The following is a 19,846-nucleotide window of genomic DNA, read 5'->3' on the forward strand; positions in this document are numbered from 1 at the left end:
CTGCAAAATGTCCACCCAGCTCTTAAGGAAACAGGACGGACTGACTGCGGACAGGACAGACGGCCGCTGGCAGTCACATGGAAAAGCAGGCTGAGTTTGGAACCGTGAGGTGCAGGAGGGCAAGTCAATGGGATAGGAATTTGGAGCACAAGGAGGCTTCCACATCAGAAGCAGGGTGCTTTGTACCTATTCACAGAGGGTTTCCCCACCCGTGGGTATGCCAGGACCTTGCCCACGAGCACCACGGTCTGGTTCTGTGCCCTGTTTCCTCCGGCTGTCAGTAGAGGCGTGCGTCTTCACCAGGGAGAAGGGCAGATGCTGAGGGGGAACCCAGGCTTCTTGGGTGTGCTAATTTTTCACTATAGTCCGTTCTGTTTTCTGTCAACAGTAAGGAAATACATCCTAGCAAGTGACATCCAGTACTGCTTTAATTAACTGTAATATTTTATGCTCCAATAATGCACCAAGAAATCACTTCCAGATGGGGAAAAGGAATGATATTTAGACAAAAAGGCAATTCCTTTACTTTCGGCAGATCGGTATCTCCCAAAGGTACAGAACAGAACCTTGAGGGTCCGAGGGAAGCGGGTGGGGCGGGGGGAGCGGGGGGACGGGCGGGGAGAAGGGGGCAGCTTATCTATTTTGATACATATTAGAATTTGAGACTGGAAAATTATCTTTACTGTATAAAGCATCCCAGTACTCTTTCTGCATGCCAGCATCTGGTGTGTCCATGTTCCCAGGACTGTTGTTTAAATGGCCCAGTGCAGTCCTAATCGTTTTATTTTTAGCGATCTGACTTGGAGGGGACGAGAAGTGTGAAACACTTGCTTTCAGCCTCAAGCAAGCTGGTTATTTTGGATATTTTTCTTGCTAGCAAGAGGAATTTCATTTCCAGCTGTGAACTTCTGGCATTTTCCCTGGCGTTCCATAAACAGGGGACGAGGGTTCCTCGTCCAAGAGCAATTCAGGGTGGGCTGCTATCACATCCCCCATTTCTCCTGCTCACTCACCCTGCCTGCCTGTCACTGTCACACTGGTCCTCAGAAGTCGACTTTTGGTCTTGTTCTGTCTGTACTGAGGAGCCACCTGAGGCGTGAGAAAGTCGGCACACTTTTCTGGTGGGGTGGGCAAAGCCCTGGGTACTGGGTCTTTGTTCTTCAAGAGAGGGAGGTGTGGTGATAGTTGCTTCAATTCCCAGAACTGAGTTTGGAGGTCAAGACACCCTGTCCGTGGTGGTTCCTATTTCCCTATTATGATCCAAACAGAACTTTCTCCAGCCTGAGTACCTCTAACCAGCAATCTAGAAGTCTGGCCACAGTAAAGACAGCAGAGAACTCTTTATCAATTATAAATTACCAATATTTATTTTAACCACATAAGGTAACTTCAAAGTTTTCTTTTTTTTTTTTTTGAAATCTAGAGAAAGTGGAGGGAAGGAACCAGTACAATATCTAATTTAGCTGAATAGCAGAGTTGTTAGCTACTGTTTTGATCAATGAGGGCTCCTTTATATATATTATTTCAAAGCGACAATAATAAATAAATCTTCCGTTTAGGGTTTAGTCATCAAAACAAAGGAGAATCCTAGTCAGGACGGGGACAGCATGATTTCTGCCATGGTCCCTCCATCGACACAAACTCAAAATTCAAGATGCTGGCTATGAGCAAAAAAACATCTTTACTGTTTGGGTACCAGCTCAACTGTACAGTAATTACACTTGCTTACAGTCAGAAAAAAATACCCATTTGTGAAAATGTGCAATAGGAAATCTTCAATAAAGCAAGTTCTTATTATAACGGTTCTTCACAAGGAGTAAATATTATAATCATAATGGAACTTTTCAACTGTATGCTGGGCACTACTCCAGACTTCCAGACTGACTATTCACAACCTCCAGGCATTTGTACTTGTGAAAATAAAAAGGGCCTCAGGTGATGCTGATGCAGACCCCCAGCTGAGAAACAGGCTCTGTCTGTACAGGACTACACACGGCATTCAGCGCCCATCACCAAGACACCTAACGTAACTCCTACTGACATCTGTTGGCTCCTTGGAGATTACTGACGGTATAATAAATCAAGAAAGCAACTTCTCTGGCTGTGACCACCTGGGGCTGGTGGTGGTGGAGGGGAAACAGTGCCTTGACATCTCAATGCCATTATGGAGATGTCCAGAAAGTGACTCCTTGTGAATGAACCACAAAAAGAAGTGTGGATCTGTAAACACCGAGAGTGACAAGAACCAGGTGTGGGAGTCCACTGGCGTTTCCAGCTTCCCGGGCCGATGACAGACGGCTAAAGCGGCTGCCTGGAGATGGGCCTGTCACCCCTTCTTTCAGGAGTGAGAAGAGAACATTAACCTCAATTAGCATGGGCTGGATAACTTTCCCAGAGCAACACCATGGCTGTCTGGGCAGAGGGAAATCTATTGACTGAGCTGCCTGGGTGACCCACTGCACTACTCCCTACTCTTCCTGCATTTTTTTTTTTTTTTGGCTGCAAGGTTTACTTCCTTCTATTTTATTTTCTTATTTGGCCACTTATTTGGCCACATGGCACATGGGATCTCAGTTCCCTGACCAGGGATTGAACCTACACTCCCTGCACTGGAAGCTCAGAGTCTTAACCACTGGACCATAAGTCCCCTTGCGCTTTTCTTACATAGCCATCCTTTCTTCACAGGGCTCAGCTAAAGGCCACACCTCTCCTGCCATATCTATCATCTGCCATTTCATCACTGGAGCCCTAGAGCCAAGCCTAGAGGACATCTCTTAGGGGTCTGGCTGCAGAGGGCACCTCCAACAGCTGCAGGTGGGGGAAGCCGTGAGAGCCTGGCTCTCTGGCCCACAGTGCTAGGACAGAGCAGGGAAGGGAACAGGGCCACAGTCACAGAGGGTGGGACTGTGCGGGCGAGGCTGCAGAGTCAGTGATGACTGGAGCAATCGGGAGCAGCTGGGGAACAGCTAGTGAAGCCCGGGAACCTTCTTCACCCACTGTGGCCTCTGCTACAGGAATCAGAGATTGCCTCCAGTCCTTACTTGGCTTCTCCCATTAGGCAGGAATTAAGACAAGGCATGGGAGCGACCCAGGAATGACCCAAACGTCCCAGGAAGTTTCAAGACTGATGATCTGAGGATCTGGGGAGCACAGGAGATGTGAGGGGCGTCCGGGGATCCAGTTGCGGGTGGCTCACCGGCCAGAGGGGAAAGTGACCCCTGGGCGCTCCTACAGTCTCTTTTTAATCAGTTTCTCCAGTTTGCGGATGCGCGAGGACTCCTGTTCAGGAGTTGGAGCCAGGAGGGACAGGGAGCTGGAGCCTTCGGGTCCTGAGGGCGGGGCGGGGAGCCTCTGGCGGAAGAGCTCCAGCATGCTGCTCTGCTCACTCCGCTTCAGCCCCTGAGGTGGAGACAAAGGAGGGTGATGGCAGGTCTGGCCCCCAAGGACCCAAAGGCAAGTTCAGTATCTGGTATTCACTAGGCTGAGGATTAGCGCTTTCTCCAGGGGAGATATTAGCCCTGGGTAGTAGCCCAGGAGAGAAGCAGGGGAGGAAGAAAAGGCAAAAGGAGAGGAGAGAAAGGGCTGAAAAGGCAAGTGGCCAGGCAGCAGGATGCGGGAGGGCAGCCTCCTCTCCTCGCAGCCCTGCCAAGCCTGGCTACCTGCCATCAGGAGGTGATGGGGGACGTGGTCGCAGGCCCTGGGTCCCCCTCCTCAAATGGTTTCTTGCAGCCTGGGCCCAACAGGGACACTTTGAGGAGGCCCCCAGGGGCCTATATTCTGCCCCCAAGTGAATCATGGAGTGTGAGAAGGATGCACCCAGGGACAGAACACGATGCTGAGCGCACCTTCATGTCCAGAATCTTCTGGAAGGTTTCTGTGTTGCAGTCTGTCAGGAGCTTGATGTAATTGTCCACAAATACCACCAACGGCTCGTGAGGGGCCATCACAACCTGTGAGGGAGAGAGGAGAGTCAGGCCTGCCGGAAACGCTTATGATCGGAGGCAGCGGAGCATCTTCTAGAGAAATGTCCCGATAGCCTGTTTCATCTCAGCATTCAGTTACAGCAATGCTTTCAATCAAACCCGTCAATCCTAAAGGAAATCAACCCTGAATATTCATTTTAAGGACTGATGCTGAGGCTCCAATACTTTGGCCACATGGTGTGAAGAGCCAACTCATTGGAAAAGACCCTGATGCTGGGAAAGACTGAAGACAGGAGGAGAAGGGGGCAACAGAGGAGGGTTGGATGGCATCACTGACTTAACGGACATGAGTTTCAGCAAACTCCGGGAGATAGTGAAGGACAGGGAAACCTGGTGTGCTGCAGTCCATGGGGTCGCAAAGAGTCAGACACGACTTAGCGACTGAGTAACAACACAATGCTTCCTAAATTTGCTAAATAAAATATGTCACCTGAATTGCTTTTTAAGTACAGATTTCTATGTCCCTCCTCTGAAGATTCTAATTCACAGAGCCTGGGGAGGAGTCCCAGGGGTCTTTTTTTAAAATATCAAGACCACAGGAAACACTGTGTGGGAGGGCCCCCTGTCTGGGACATTTCCTGGGTTTCTGGTACCTGCTCCTTCTGTCCTGACGTATCATTGTTCCCAAGTGAAGTGTCACTCAGTTGTGTACAATTCTTTGCGACCCCATGGACTATACAGTCTATGGAATTCTCCAGGCTAGAATACTGAAGTGGGCAGCCTTTTCCTTCTCCAGGGGATCTTCTCAACCCAGGGATCAAACCCAGGTCTCCCATATTGCAGGCGGATTCTTTACCAGCTGAGCCACAGGGAAGGGATGGCCTCAAAAAGCATCGAGTTAAGTGGGTTTTCTTAAGAACAAAAACTCCACAATAGCCTCAGTGTTTCCAAGACTTAAAATCGGGAACTTCATATAACTACATCCACTTCACATATCAGGGCTTCCCTGGTGGCTTACTGGTAAAAAATCCACCTGTCGATGCAGGTGATCCCTGGGTTGGGAAGATCTCCTGGAACAGGAAATGGCAACTCACTCCAGGATTCTTGCCTGGAGAACCCCACGGACAGAGGAGCCTGGTGGGCTACAGTCCATGGGGTCGCAAAAGAGTCAGACACGACTCAGTGACTAAACAACAACTTCATGTACCACCAGCAGGAGAGCCCTGGCATCAAACCCCTCATGTTCACAGTCATTTGGTTTTCATTGTGGGGGTCCAGTTTTCTTCCTCGAGTAGGCTGGTTTGGTTTTGGATTTCTGAGAATACAACTCAGAGTGGCAAGGAGAACTCACTCAGAAATTCTCTCCAAACCCTGCTCTCCCCCATGGAGAGTAAACCAGCCAGGGAAGAAATGCATTAGGCTGCTTTCAGTTTCATCAGGCCAAAGCCCAAGGTCTGTGGAGGCCCCTTGCCCGGTCCAGCCACGTCAGGGCTCGCCGTGACTTCCCACTCCTCCATCATTTGAGCCATTCTGCTTGCAGACTGACAAGCTCCATTTGTTCTCCAGCCTTCTCTCCCCTCCCCAGTAGGCTCCCTCTCCACTCGACAAGTCCAGGTGGAAATCAGATGCAGGAGTTCAAGGCTTCAGACATTCTTAGCATCATCACCCCACATATATTTTGTTAAATAGGGCTTTAGAAAACCATTTGCTGATTAGAATCAGGTATGCGACATTTGTTCGAAGTTCCTATAAGGTGGTAGAGCTTAGAAAGCCAAGAATGGGAGGAACTGAAAGCTGGGAAGCAGAGAGAAGCAGAGCAGAGAGACCCTGACTGGAGGCTGATTGAGTGACAATGCCACTCAGCCTCCAATCTTGGCCAAATCTTATTACAAGAGAATCCCATTACAAGAAAGAATGCATTTGTCAGACAGAATTACTGACCCCCACCCCGCACCCCCGCAACACTGCACTGACTTTCAACAATAACTGATGAGGCCAAAGTCTGGTCCAGCCAAAGAATGCAGACAATCTTTTGGGACTGATGGGAATAGGTTCTAACCTGTGCTTTTTGAGAGTAGTACTCAGTACTGTTTCAAATAAGCGATCAGGTAACTAGGCCCTTTTAACTGAAACCCTAAAGAAGACACAAGTCCCACCTTGAGGATCATCTCCGCGCGGGTCATGCCTTTCACCACGATCTTGGTGTAACTGGCAGGGGCTTTCCTCACCACCTGAGAGCCGATGGAAGGCAGATCAAGCAGGACCATCTTCAGGGAGTGTGTGTCCAGCAGTAGCTGAGGGAAGAGAACAGAACAGTCCGAGCCACCTCACATGGGCACAACACCCAGGGTACTCACGCTGATAAATAACATTTTCTTGATATTAAAAATTTTTTTTAAATTTATTTTAATGTTTGGCTGTACTGGGTCTTCACTTCTGTGTGTGAACCTTCTCTGGTTGCATCGAGCGGGGGGCTACTCTTCGTTGTGGTGTGTGGGGTTCTCATTGCAGCGGCTTCTCGGTCTAGCTTGAGAGCTCTAGAGCTTGGGCTCAGCAGCTCTGGTGCATGGCATGTGGAATCTCCCCAGACCAGGGATCAAACCCACATCCCCTGCACTCCATTTAGAAAGCAGTTCAGGATATGTATGAAGAACCTTACAAATGTCTTAAACATTTTTGCTTATTGAACAGGCAAAAAATGGTAACTCCATACTGCTCTATTTTGGGTTTCTCTGGATGCTAGTGAGGATGTAGGAGATTAAGCCAAATTTAAACATCAGTATCTTGGGACTTCTTGGTGGTCCAGTAGTTAAAAATCTGCCTAGACCACCAGGAAGTCCCAAGATACTGACTCCAAGATTTATAATAAAGTAATTGAGACAGTGTGGTACAGGTGAAAGGGCAAATAGATCGATTGTGCTGAAGAGAAAGCCCAGAGATACAGTCACAGATACAGTCCACACAAATAGAGTCACCGATCACTCACAAAGCAGCAAAGGCAATTCAGTGGAGTAAAGGTAGTCTTTTCAACAAATGGTGCTTGAACAACTGAGCATCCACATGCAAAAAAAAAAAAAGGAAAAAGGAATCTAGACATAGACCTTTCACCCTTCACAAAAACTAACCCCAAATGGATCATAGGCCTAAAGGTAAAACACAAAACTATAAAACTTCTAGAAGGTAACATAAGAGAAACCCTAGATGACCCTGGGTATGGTGATAACTTTTTAGATATAAGACCAAAGACATGATCCATTAGAAACTTACACTGCTGCTGCTGCTGCTAAGTCACTTTAGTCGTGTCCGACTCTGTGCGACCCCAGAGACGGCAGCCCACCAGGCTCCCCCGTCCCTGGGATTCTCCAGGCAAGAACACTGGAGTGGGTTGCCATTTCCTTCTCCAATGCATGAAAGTGAAAAGTGAAAGTGAAGCCGCTCAGGTTGTCTACTTGAAAGTTACACAGTCGTGTCCGACTCCTAGTGACCCCATGGACTGCAGCCTACCAGGCTCCTCCGTCCACGGGATTTTCCAGGCAAGAGTACTGGAGTGGGGTGCCATTGCCTTCTCCAGAAACTTAAACTACCATCTGTAAAATAGATAGCCAATGGGAATTTGCTGTATGTCTCAGGAAACTCACACAGAGGCTCTGTATCAACCTTGACGGGTAGGATGGGGAGGGAGACGGGAGGGAGGTTCAAAAGGGAGGGGATATATGTATCCCTACAGCTGATTCATGCTGAGGTTTGACAGAAAACAACAAAATTCTGTAAAGCAATTATCCTTCAATTAAAACATAAATAAATTAAAAAAAAAAAACAAAGACATGATCCATTAGAGAAATAATTGATAAACTGGTCTTCGTTTAGAATGAAAAATGTTTGCTCTCCAAAAGACAATGTCAAGGGGGTGAGAAGGTAAGCCGCAGATTAGGAGAAAGTATTTGCAAAAGATACATCTTATAAAGGACTGTTATCTAAAACATACAAAGATTTTTAAAGAAAAACTCAGCAATAAGAAAACAATCCAAATAAAAAATGGGCCCAAGATCTTAACAGCTACCTCACCATATAGATAACAAGTAAGAATCTGAAAAGATCTGATTCCTGAAAATCAGTAAGCAAAAGAACAGCAACCCCAGTAAAAACAATACCAACGATGGGGCAAAGATTTGAACGGGCACCTGACACAAGTGGAGACGCCAGTGCTCACAGGACTGTGAAATGCTGTGTGTGCGTGCTCAGTTGTGTTCAACTCTTTACAACCCCACGGATTGTAGCCCGCCAGGCTCCTGAAACTTAATTTCACTAGTGATCCAGTAAACACAAATCAAAGCCACAACTGTGTATCATTTTGTACTCATCAGAAAGGCAAAATAAAAAGTTGAAATACCAAGTGTTGGCACACGTATAGTGCAATGAAACTCACACTTAGCATGAGGTATTATAAACTGGTTGAAGCCCTTTGGGGGAATTTCAGTACTATTTCCTAGTGCAATCTGTACATAATCTGTGACACAGTACTCATATCCTTTAACGAAATTCTTGCCCATGTCAAAAAAGGTTCCTTGAATCCACTGTTCGTAAAAGCAAAAGATTGGAAATGGCCTAAATGCCCATCAACGGTGTAGAATGGATAGACAGACAGTGCCATGTTCACGCAATGGAACACGACACTGAAGTTAAAATAAGCGACTCACACAGCCTGTATCTCACAGATAAATCTCAGAACTCATCTGTTGGGCAAAAGAAGCAACTGGGGAAATGATATGTATAGTACCATTTGGATAAAGTTTAAACATTTGCAAAATAAAATTATATATCGTTTTTGGATACATACACATGTAACTTATCAAAGCACATATGGGAATGATAAAATCAAAATAGTGATTACCTCTGGGCATGGAGGGAGAGGCATGGCAGGGTAGGTCCACAGGGGACTTCAGCCATAATTATAATTTATATAAGAAAGATTTACAGCAAATATGGGACCATGTTAAGATCTGCCTAAGCTAAGTGGGAAGCTGATATTCTTGACATTATTTTCTATACTTTTATTAACTGGAACTGTGTTTTTCCTTCTCTTCTTTTTTCATAGTATGCTATTAAATATCTGAGGCCTAGAAAAGATTCAACTTTATCTTCCATGTAGTAAAATTTCAGCATCTTGTCAAAATCAAAGCCATGTCTTAGCATTATTTGCTAGCAGGAAAAAAAAAATCAATGATTATTTAAAAACGTATAGGGATACTTCCTGTTTTTTCTGTACGTTCTACTTCCCAGAGAATATTATATGCATAAATAATTGTACAGTCTTAAGTGACAGGAAGAGTTTTGAATGAACCAGACATAACCCTCTAGTATCTCCCATATTTTGAAAGATAGGACATTCTCAATTTCTGGCCAGTCACAGTAAAATTCTCTCCTCACCAGACAGATGAACAGATGGAAACCTTGGTCTCAGGTTTTACCGGAAGTAATGCAGTCAGAAAAGGTGGGAGCTAGTCTGACAGACTTAGCAGTTGTCTGTGGGAAATGAAGGTGAAACGGCTCATTTATCATGAAAATCTGTTGGCTTTCATCTTTGAAAATAGCTAAAAGTTCATCTCCTTATGCATGAGGCACTGGGCAAGGGGTGGCTGTTAGCTAAATTTGGCTGAGCCTTAGAGAAAAATTTTGGGGGTGATATGGCTGTTCTTGGTGGGCTGCTGGGGTGCAAAGCTGGCCAGCATGCTATGCCTGGGAAGGGTCATCGCCCATTAATGGAAAGCTCTGACACCTCTTGGGGGACAACATGACTATCACAGTGATAGAAACCTTGAGCAGACAAAATAAAGGCACACTCCTAGAAGGCAAAGGCCATATATATAACACTAAGTTCTGAGGTGATGTGGAAGAAACAGTTCAGGATATAAGGAATAGGTGGGCCAAGGTGAGGACATGCCTTGTTTCTTTCCTCGTTCCTTTTTTTTTAAGGTATAACTTTCATACAGTAAAGTACACAAAGACCAAGTACACAGCTTGATAAATTATTACATATGTATACACCCTATGGGGCTTCCATGGTGGCTCAGACAGTAAAGGATCCATCTGCAATGTGGGATGGAGAAGGAAATGGCAACCCACTCCAGTGTTCTTGCCTGGAGAATCCCAGGGATGGGGGAGCCTAGTGGGCTGCCGTCTATGGGGTCGCACAGAGTTGGACACGACTGAAGCGACTTAGCAGCTGCAGCAGCAGCAGCTGCAATGTGGGAGACCTGCGTTTGATCCCTGGGTCAATTCTCCAGGAAAGATCCCCTGGAGGAGGGCATGGCAACCCACTCCAGTATTCTTGCCTAAAGAATTCCCACATACAGAGGAGCCTGGTGGGCTATAGTCCATGGGATCACAAAGAGTTGGACATGACTGAGCGACTAAGCACAGCACAGCACATACACCCCACTGCCTAATTAAAGACATGAGACATTTCTCCATCAACAAATGAATGAACTCAGTGCTCTATGATGACCTACAGGGGTGGGATGGGGCTGAGGTGGGACGGAGGTCCAAGAGGGATAGATATGTATGCATATGGCTGATTTACTTCATTGCACAGCAGAAACTAACACAACATTGTAAACTAATTATACTCCAAAACAAAACAGATGAAAGGATAAAGAAGATGCTGTGTTCACACGATGGAATAGTACTCAGCCATAAAAAGAATGAAATATTGTCATTTGCAACAACATGGACGGACCTAGACATTATCATACTAAGTGAAGTTAAGTCAGACAAGACAAACATCATACGATATCACTTATATATAGTGAAATCTAAATACAATACAAATGAACTTATTTATAAAACAGAAACAGATTCACAGACATAGAAAACAAACTTATGGTTACCAAAGGCGAAAGGTGGTGGCAGGGAGGGGATGGATAAATCAGGAGTTTGGGATTAGCAGATACACATTATTATGGATAAAATAAATAAACAACATGGTCCTACCATATAACACAGGGAACTATAATCAGTATCTTATTATAATCTATAATGGAAAAGAATATGGAAAAGACGATATAATCTTCATATATGTATATGTACATGTATATAACAGAATCACTTTGCTGGACATCAGCAGCAGTACTTCCTCTATACTTCAATTAAAAAAATAAATTAAAAAGATGACTTGGGACATTATTTGCATCCCAGAAGGCTTCCTCGGGTTCTCTTCCAGTCAATGCTCTCTCTTCCTTCCCAACAAAGGCTACCACTCTTCTGCCCTATGTGCCTCAGGACTGGTCTGCTGCTCATTAATCTGCTATGAACATTCTTGTACATGTCTTTGGTGGCCACTGGGGGTAGCATCTATGCAGAATTGCCGGATGAAGGGGGAGGCATATGCTTAGCTTTAGGAGAGACTGATAGTTTTCCAGTTTGGTTGTACTAATTTCCAGTCCTACCAGCAATGCCTGAAAGTTCCAGTTGCTTTACATTCTCACCAACACTTGGTATTCTTGGTCTTTTTTAATTTTAGCTATTCTGATACTGTGATTTTAATTTACACTTCCCTAGACAATTAATATGCTTACTGGCGAGCCTCTTTTTGAAGTACCGGTTCAAGTCTTTTGCCATCTTTTCTAATGGCTGATCATCTTTTTTCTAATTGATTTGTTGAGGTTTTTCTAAAGTACGTTTTTCAACTTTATTGAGGAATAATTGACAAATACACTTTAACTGCATATATTTAAAGTGTACAAGGTGATTATTTGATATACATACACTTTGTGCAATGATTACCAAGATCAAGATAATAAACTCTCCTTTTGGGTATGTGGTAAGAATGCTTAAGATCTACTCTCAGCAAATTTCAAGTACATCACACGGTATTATTAATTACAGTTACCATGCTGTACATTAGGTCCTTGGAACTTACTCACCTTAGAATTGAAAGTGTGTGCCCTCTGACCTCCATCTCTCCATTTCCTGCTTCCCCCAGCCCCTGGCAACTACCATTTGATTCTCTGTTTCTCTGAAATTGAGTTTTTTTTTTTTTTTAAGATTCCACACAAGTGATATGTTAGAGATTTTTAAAAGGATATATTTAGAATATGAGTACTCTGTCAGTTACATATATTGCAAATATCATCTGCTACTCTGGCTTGTCTTTTGAGAAAAACAAGTCCTTAATTTGAAGTACTCCAAACAGTCTCTTATTTTACGATTAGTACTTTTAATGTTTTGTTAAGGGATCTCTGCCTAACCCATAGTCATAAAAATATTCTTTTATCTTCCAGAAGTTTTGTTGTCTTATCTTTCATTTTCAGAGCTATAATCCACCTGGAGTTGTTTTTTTTTTTTAAATTTGAGATAAATTCACCTTTTAAAAGCGTACTGTTCCATTCCAGACATCTCATCATGCCACAAATAAATTCCATGGCCATTAGCAATCGCATCTCTTTCCCTCCTCTCCTCCAGCCTTTACCAACCAGTAGTCTGTTTTCTGTCTTGCGGATTTGCCGGCTCTGGACATTCCATATAAATGGAATCATACGTTCTGTGACCTTTTGTCTATGATTCTTTCACTTAGCATAATGTTTTCAAGGCTCATCTATGTTGCAGCATGAGTAAGTACTTCATTTCTATTTACAACTGAATGATATTCCCTTGTAAGATTAAGCCACATTTTGTTTATCCATTCATCAACTTATGGGCATTTGAATTGTTTCTACTTTTTGGCTATTATGAAAAATGCCACTCTGAATATCTGTGTACAACGGTTACGTGACACACTTTTCCAGTTCTTCTGGGTTTCTATCTAGGAGTGGAATTGCTGGGTTATATGGTAACTCCATGCTTAACATTTTGAGAAACGGCTAAACTGTTTCCCCAAATGGTTGCAGCATTTTGGATTTCCACCAGCAGCATATGAGGGTTCTAATTTCTCCACATCCTCACTGGAACTGATTTGTTTTTTTGGAAACTGACTTTTGTATATGGTGTGTGGTTAGGGTCAAGATTAATTTTTTTCTGGGACTTCCAAAAACAGAAAAACATAAAACAGAAGTAGTACTGTAACAAGTTTCAACAAAGACTTTAAAAGTGGCCCACATCAAAAAATTCCTTACAAAAAATAAAGATTGATTTTTCTCCCATGTGGATATGCAATTACCCAGCACTGTTTACTGAGAAGACCATCCCCTCCCAACTGAATTACAGTGCTGCTTTTGCCATAAATCCAGTGTCTGTGTGCGTGTGGTCAATTTCTGAACGCCATTCCTCTCTGTTGGCCCGTTTGTCCCTGTGTGCTTAATTACTTTAGCATTAAAAGAAGCCCTGGTATCTTGAAGTTTAAATCCTCCAACTCCGTTCTCTTTCTCAAGAGTTATTTCAGCTATTTCTGGTCTTCTGCATTTCCATCCAACTTTTAGAATCCGATTATCAATTTACATTCACACCACAAGCGCCCATCCCACCCCTGCTGGGATTTCACTCTATAACTTTGAAAGAATTGACATTTTAAAAATACTGAGTTCATGGGACTTCCCTAGAAGTCCAGTGGTTAAGACTGCTGCCAGTGCAGGGAGTATGGGTTCAATCCCTGGTTGGGGAACTAAGATCCCACATGTCATGCAGAATGACTAAAAAAAAAAAATTATTGAGTCTTTTAACATATGAACATGGACCTTCCTGTCATTTTAAAGACTTTTCCTTAATATATCTTAATATTGTGTCACTTTTTGTGTAGAAGACTCACACATTTTTAAAATACTTATTACCAGCTAGATTTTACTGTATATGGTTTCATTAAATTTTTTAAAAATTGTTTGTTGCTGGTATATACAAATATTGGAAATAATTTAAATACTGACCTTATATTGGCTCCCACCTACTAAATTTCTATTCTAATAGTCTGTCTATAGATTCTTCTGGATATTGTCAATCACAGTCATGTTCTCTGTAAAATGTGAAAAATGACAGCTTTGTTTCTTCCCGTCTAATTGCATACCTTTTATTTCTTTAACATTTTATTTTTTGCCTTATTTTCCTGGCCAGGACTTCAAGGGCAACGTGGGACAGAAATGTTGACAATAGACATCCTTGTCTTGTTCCTAATGTCAAGAGAAAAATCTTTGTATATTTGACCATTAAGCATGATGTTTATGGCAATTTTTTCCCCCATTAACTGATTCACTTCATTCATGAGCTTGCTCAGTCCTCCCATCCCCAGGACCTTGATGATCCTGTCATGGGCATAAACCCCTGCGGAGCGTGGCTGTGCCTGTCTCTTTGCTTTGTGTGGCACAAAGGGAGGCCCCTTTTTGACTGAGTGATAGAGGAGGCTTTAAGTTCTCGGTGGACAGGATGGTCTCATAAAAGTCAAGATGGGCCAGAGCTGACGAGACAGAGAAAAGTGAGCGGTTAGGCAGTGAAGAGATTCAAAAAGCTCCTGAGAAATAGAGAAGGGCTGAGCAAAAGGGAGAAAGCTCTATAATGTGCACAGACACACAAGCACATTAAAAAAGGAGAAAGTTTAGCTCTTCTGAACACACATTCTATAATCAGAAAATCTAGAAGGAACTTACTTTAAGCACTAATTGAGTTTTGTGTCATTGCTCAAAATAAAATTTTATTGTGGATATCACTTAAGTGGGTATTATGTGAGGGTGGACCACTACATTTTTAAAACAAAAAATCTTGTTATTATGGAGAGTTTCAGGCATGTATGACATAAACAGAAGAATACAGTGAATCCTTATGCAGTCGGTTGTACTAACCAGAGACATTCTCACATGCTCATCTCAGTTCATCCATGCCTACAATACACTGGCTCTCAGCTTGGGGAGGGGGGTTCATCCTCCCACCCTCGGCTTAGATATCTGGCAATGTCTGGATGCATTTTTGGTTGTCAACATTGGCAGGGTATTACTGGCAACTAGTGGGTAGTGGTGAGGGATGGTGCCAAACATCTTATAATGCACAGGGCAGCCCCACAACAAAAAAGATTCTCTAGCCCCAAATGTCAATAGTGCAGAGGCTGAGAAACCCTGCTGCAACCACTCCCTGTCCCTCACTTAATTTTCTGAGGTTAAATTTACATACAATGAAATGTACAATTTTTAACTGTACAGTTTTGACAAATGGATTTATCCATGCAGACCATCACATGTTTCTGTATATACCCTTTTAAAATAAAATCAGCCTTAACACATTTTCTTCTATTCCTAGCTTGCTAAGGTTTTGTCGTTCTTTTAAAAAATGGTCATTTACATGTATTAAATTTTACTAGTACACTTTTCTCCCCCCAAAGGAGTGCTTAAAAACACCCTGGGTCCTTTTCCTGACACAACAGTGAGCTGCTTCCTCTGGTAAGTTTGTGCAAATGGATTCCATTTCCACTGTGTGCTCAGTCATACATACTGTGGCCAGAAGACTAATTAATGACCCTGCAAATCCCACAAGATTCTCTGAAAATCACAAACTAGCAAGAAGCATGACAAATACTGGTATGGTTCAGTTCCGCGTGCCCTTGCAATTGCTCAGGCAGACTCTGGGGCCCAAGGGGAAATAATTTACTTTATACAGTGATCAGGGAAAGACTCAAGAGCAGGAAAATGTCTCCTTTACCATTTTTGACACAAGTATTAAAATGCAATCTAAAATTAGGATCTGGTACCTTTGTGGCAAAGCAAAGGCAGACTCTGAGGTTAGGCCTCATCCTTGACTCTCACAGCTTTTGTTAAACTTGGATTACAGATGCTCTAAGATTTGTGACAGAATCTGTTTCATCAAGACTTTTTTTTTTTTTTTAAGCAGAAGTTTTAACAATTTTTTTTTTAATGTGGACCATTTTTAAAGTCTTTATTGAATTTGTTATGATACTGCTTCTGTTTTATGTTTTGGTTTTTTGGCTGAGAAGCATGTGGGATCTTAGCTTCCCGACCAGGGACTGAACCCATACCCCCTGCATTGGAAAGTGAAGTCTTAATCACTGGACCACAAGGAAAGTCTCAGAATCTGTTTTAATCTATGAACTTCTCTCTGGTAACTTCCAGTTTCCTGTGGTTTTGCTGCTTGAGTGATCATGCCTCCAGCTCCATGACTGCATGGGCTTCTAAGCCCAGATACTCACGGCAAGCATGGACCCCAGCTAAACCTGAACTTCACGTGGGAATCTTCCAAGGGCCACGATGCCCTACAGTTCCTACTCATGGCCTCCCCACCCTTCACCCGAGGCAGGGCCTATTGAGATCTATGCTCCCCTGTCACCCACTCATGTTTGTCTGGGGTCTGATAAAGTCAAATGCCAGTTTCCAGATGGTTTTCTCATTCACATCTCAAAGCAGAATACTGGCCAAACTGATACTTTTCTGAAGATGCGGGCTTTTGGAGTCTGAGTTGATTATTTTAACATTCTTTTAAAGAAAGAAAAATCTGAGGAAAATAGATATGACATTGGATTCATGTGACAAGATGAAAATAGCATGGTTGCTGGACACTAAATCAGCTTGCAAGGCCTGGGCAGGGCTGCAAACTCATGGAAACATGTTCCCAATGAGTCAACTCTGTTCCAGGGGCTTCATCAACTCTAGAAACTTGAGAGAATTAGTTTCTAGAGACCAGAAACAGAATCCAAAGCTTCTCCTGGACACACTAAGAGCAACCACTCTACCTCCTCTCTCATCACACACAGCAGTGAGGTGAACAGAGTGTCCCCGGTGAACATGTGCTCATGAAGTTGGACGTGCTGGGGCATTATTATTCTGCTGTTTCCCGAGGAGAAGGTTCATTCTGTGCTTATGACGTGCAAGAGGCAAGAATTTCCAAACACTGAAACTCTACACTCAGATGCAGTTGGTCAGTGTCTGAATCCACACAACCTCCCAGGACGTTTGCTGAAACAATGCTTCTGACTCTGCTAAGCTGGTCAGCCAGACAGCCCACGAGATGTTTCCATGTGAGAAGACAGGCGCTGACAGAGAAACAAACTATTAATAGTAAGAGCTGGCATTTGCTGAGGGCTTCCCATGTGCCTGATGTTGGGTCAAGCGCTTCAGTGCATTGTTGTTATTCAGTCACTAAGCTGTGTCTCTTTGTGACCCCATGGACTGCAGCAGGCCAGGCTTCCCTGTCCTTCACTATCTCCTAGAGTTTGCTCAAACTCATATCCATTGAGTCAGTGATGCCATCCAACCATCTCATTCTCTGTTGTTCCTTTCTCCTCCTGCTCTCAGTCCTTCCCAGCATCAGGACCTTTTCCAATGAGTCGGCTTTCTGCATCATGTGGCCAAGTATTAGAGCTTTAGCATCAGTCCTTGCAATGAATATTCAGGGTTGATTTCCTTTAGGATTGACTGGTTTGATCTCCTTGCTGATCTTCTTCAGCACATTATCTTGTTTAATCCTCACAGCTACCCTGTGAGGTGGTACTGTGATCATCCCAATTTTATAGATGAGGAAACTAAAGCCCTTGAAGGGTAAGTAATTTGACTAAGGACAAACAGCTGCTGGCTGGCAGAGACAAGATTCAGCATCAGACCTTAGTGATTCTGGAGCCCATAACCTTAAGGCTCACACCTACTGCCTTGGTATAGTGTAGGAAGGCCACTCACTTACAAAAAGATTATAGAACCAACAGCACTTATGAGATTCAAGAGCCTCTGGCTTTGATACTTTCTGATGGACCCATGATGCACCAGGGCACATGCTGACCTGCCACCCTCCTGAGGCCTGACTCAGACCAGCACGGCCAAGGACCCAGGGTTGGGGCAAGTTATGGAGCTAGGAGAGCTGAGCCACCACCCAGTCAACTAATCCAGTGGAAGAGCAGGAGTTATGGAAATGCCTTGAATTATATATTCTCCTTACTTAAAAATGTAGTTCTTTCAAATACAGAAAGCAACTGAAATCAGTTCAGTATTGCTGAATTAAGGTCTACAGAGGATTTCTTTTAATGAATATAAAGGGATCATACATGATCAGTACATGAACAGCTCGCATCTAAGTAAGTGTTTTTAAATAATTAGGGGCTGGGGGACCATACTCAATATTTTGTAATAACTTCTAAGGGAAAAGAATCTGAAAAAGAATAGATATATGTATACATATAACTGAATCATTTTGCTGTACACTTAAACTAATACCACATTGTCAATCAACTACTTCAATTAAAAACAAAGAACAACTAAACCTTCAAAAATAATGAGAATAAAGGCAAACTGAGCCTTGTGTTTACATTTGTATGAAGATTAAGGAGCTACAATTAAATGGCTCGAACAATTATAAACAAACAGAAAATGAATTAGGGGCTGAATATTATTGTTTGTTTTTAAAGGAGCTTAAACTGTTCTCCAAACTCAAGCTGTTCAAATTACAGAGTGTGAACAGGTGGTCTCTGAGCAGAGGCAACTGCCATGGCACCCAACTCAACTCAGCAGTGCTGAGGCAACACCATCTATGCAGAGAGGTCTTGAGGCATAGAATTCAAGTGAGCAGGGTTGGGCTGATGGAGGAAGACTTGCTGGGTGAGGTGAACAGAGCTTCTCTGTACCAAAAAGATGAGCCTGTCTTTGCTTGCTGCTCCTAGGCGGTCTCTGCCCCAGCCACTAGGACCCCAAATAATCAAGAGCCATTGTGGCTCCCTCTGCCCAGATGCTTTTCTCCTAGTCCTCCTGCAGCCCCAACTCTCAGAGGTGCCTCTTCCAACCATCCAACCTAAAGCCACTACTCCTCTTAGAACAGAGAATATACAGAATATAAATATGTAAAGAATCTGCCTTGCAATATGCTTCCCTGGTGGCTCAGACAGTAAAGAATCTGCCTGCAATGCGGGAGACCTACGTTTGATCCCTGGGTTGGGAAGATTCCCTGGAGAAGGAATGGCTACTCACTCCAGTATTCTTGCCTGCAGAATTCCCTGGACAGAGGAGCCTGAAGGGCTACAGTCCATGGGGTCGCAAAGAGTTGGACACAACCGAGCGACTAAAACACTTTCACTTTGCAATGCATGAACGTGGATTTGATTCCTGGTTGGGGAACTAAGATCCCACGTGCTGTGGAGAAACTCAGCCCACATGCCACAGCTACTTAAACCTGGGCACTAGAGAGTCAGAGTACTGCAACACAAAGATTCCATGTGATACAGGGAAAATTCCATGTGCTGCAACTAAGACCTGAAGCAGCCGAATGAATGAATAAATAAATATTTTAAAAGAGTACATCTCTATAAAATATGACTGGAAAATTCCATAGACAGTGAAGCCTGGTAGGCTACAGTTCATGGGGCTGCAAAGAGTTGGACACGACTGAGCGGCTGAGCACACGGCACATAAATACGTAAAGAATATAATGAATATCATGCTCCTAAGGTATTCTTTCATATAACCTAGCTTTATACCCTGCATACTGAGGTAAAAATGATCTTCTGACTTGTTACTTGTATGTTATCTGTCTCTTCTTACTAGAGTGTAAACATCATGAAGGGGAGGTCTTGTCTGCCTGTTCACTGTGGTATGCCCTGTCCCTAAAATAAGGCCCAGGTACCAGGGGGTGTGCTCAATGGAAAAAAATGCTTTAAATAAATGGATGAATGAATTCAGCTGCCAGATCATCATTCTGTCCTCAAAACAGGGGAAACCGGTGGTTTTACTTTGACCTAGTACCTCTGGACTAGGAAGATACGTGGTCTGACCCACAGTGAAAGCAAGGGGAACAGCTCTATACCAGCTTCAGCTCACCTGTTCTGCCCCCACCATGCTGATTGGCTTGCACTTGAAGAGGTGGGTGATGAACTTGGGAATGAAGGAGCTGTGGATAAAAAAGAAGTGACAGATGAGGTTCATTTTCTCTTTGGTAAAGAACTGCAAAAACTTTTTTTTTTTAAGTTCCTATACTTCCTTCTAAAGAAAATGGAGAATTAAAGTAGATATTCTTATGTCCTA

The 19,846-nt window shown here is 43.5% G+C and overlaps 1 protein-coding gene across 1 annotated transcript in view; it reads right to left on the reverse strand.

Moving 5' to 3' along the window:
- Positions 1 to 1,340: 1,340 nt before the first annotated feature.
- Positions 1,341 to 19,846, reverse strand: part of VPS53 (vacuolar protein sorting 53 homolog (S. cerevisiae)) — a 124,675-nt gene continuing 106,169 nt past the window's right edge. The window contains exons 19-22 of the mRNA XM_010861355.1: positions 19,643 to 19,712; positions 6,080 to 6,217; positions 3,846 to 3,950; positions 1,341 to 3,399 (exon numbers count right to left, since the gene is read on the reverse strand). Of these exons, the coding sequence (XP_010859657.1) occupies positions 3,229 to 3,399; positions 3,846 to 3,950; positions 6,080 to 6,217; positions 19,643 to 19,712 (484 nt within the window). The 3' untranslated portion in view covers positions 1,341 to 3,228. The remainder of the gene's footprint in view (positions 3,400 to 3,845; positions 3,951 to 6,079; positions 6,218 to 19,642; positions 19,713 to 19,846) is intronic.

The sequence above is a fragment of the Bison bison genome, unplaced genomic scaffold (assembly GCF_000754665.1).
Source record: "Bison bison bison isolate TAMUID 2011002044 unplaced genomic scaffold, Bison_UMD1.0 scf7180017864472, whole genome shotgun sequence".
In the NCBI taxonomy this organism is placed as follows: Eukaryota; Metazoa; Chordata; class Mammalia; order Artiodactyla; family Bovidae; genus Bison; species Bison bison.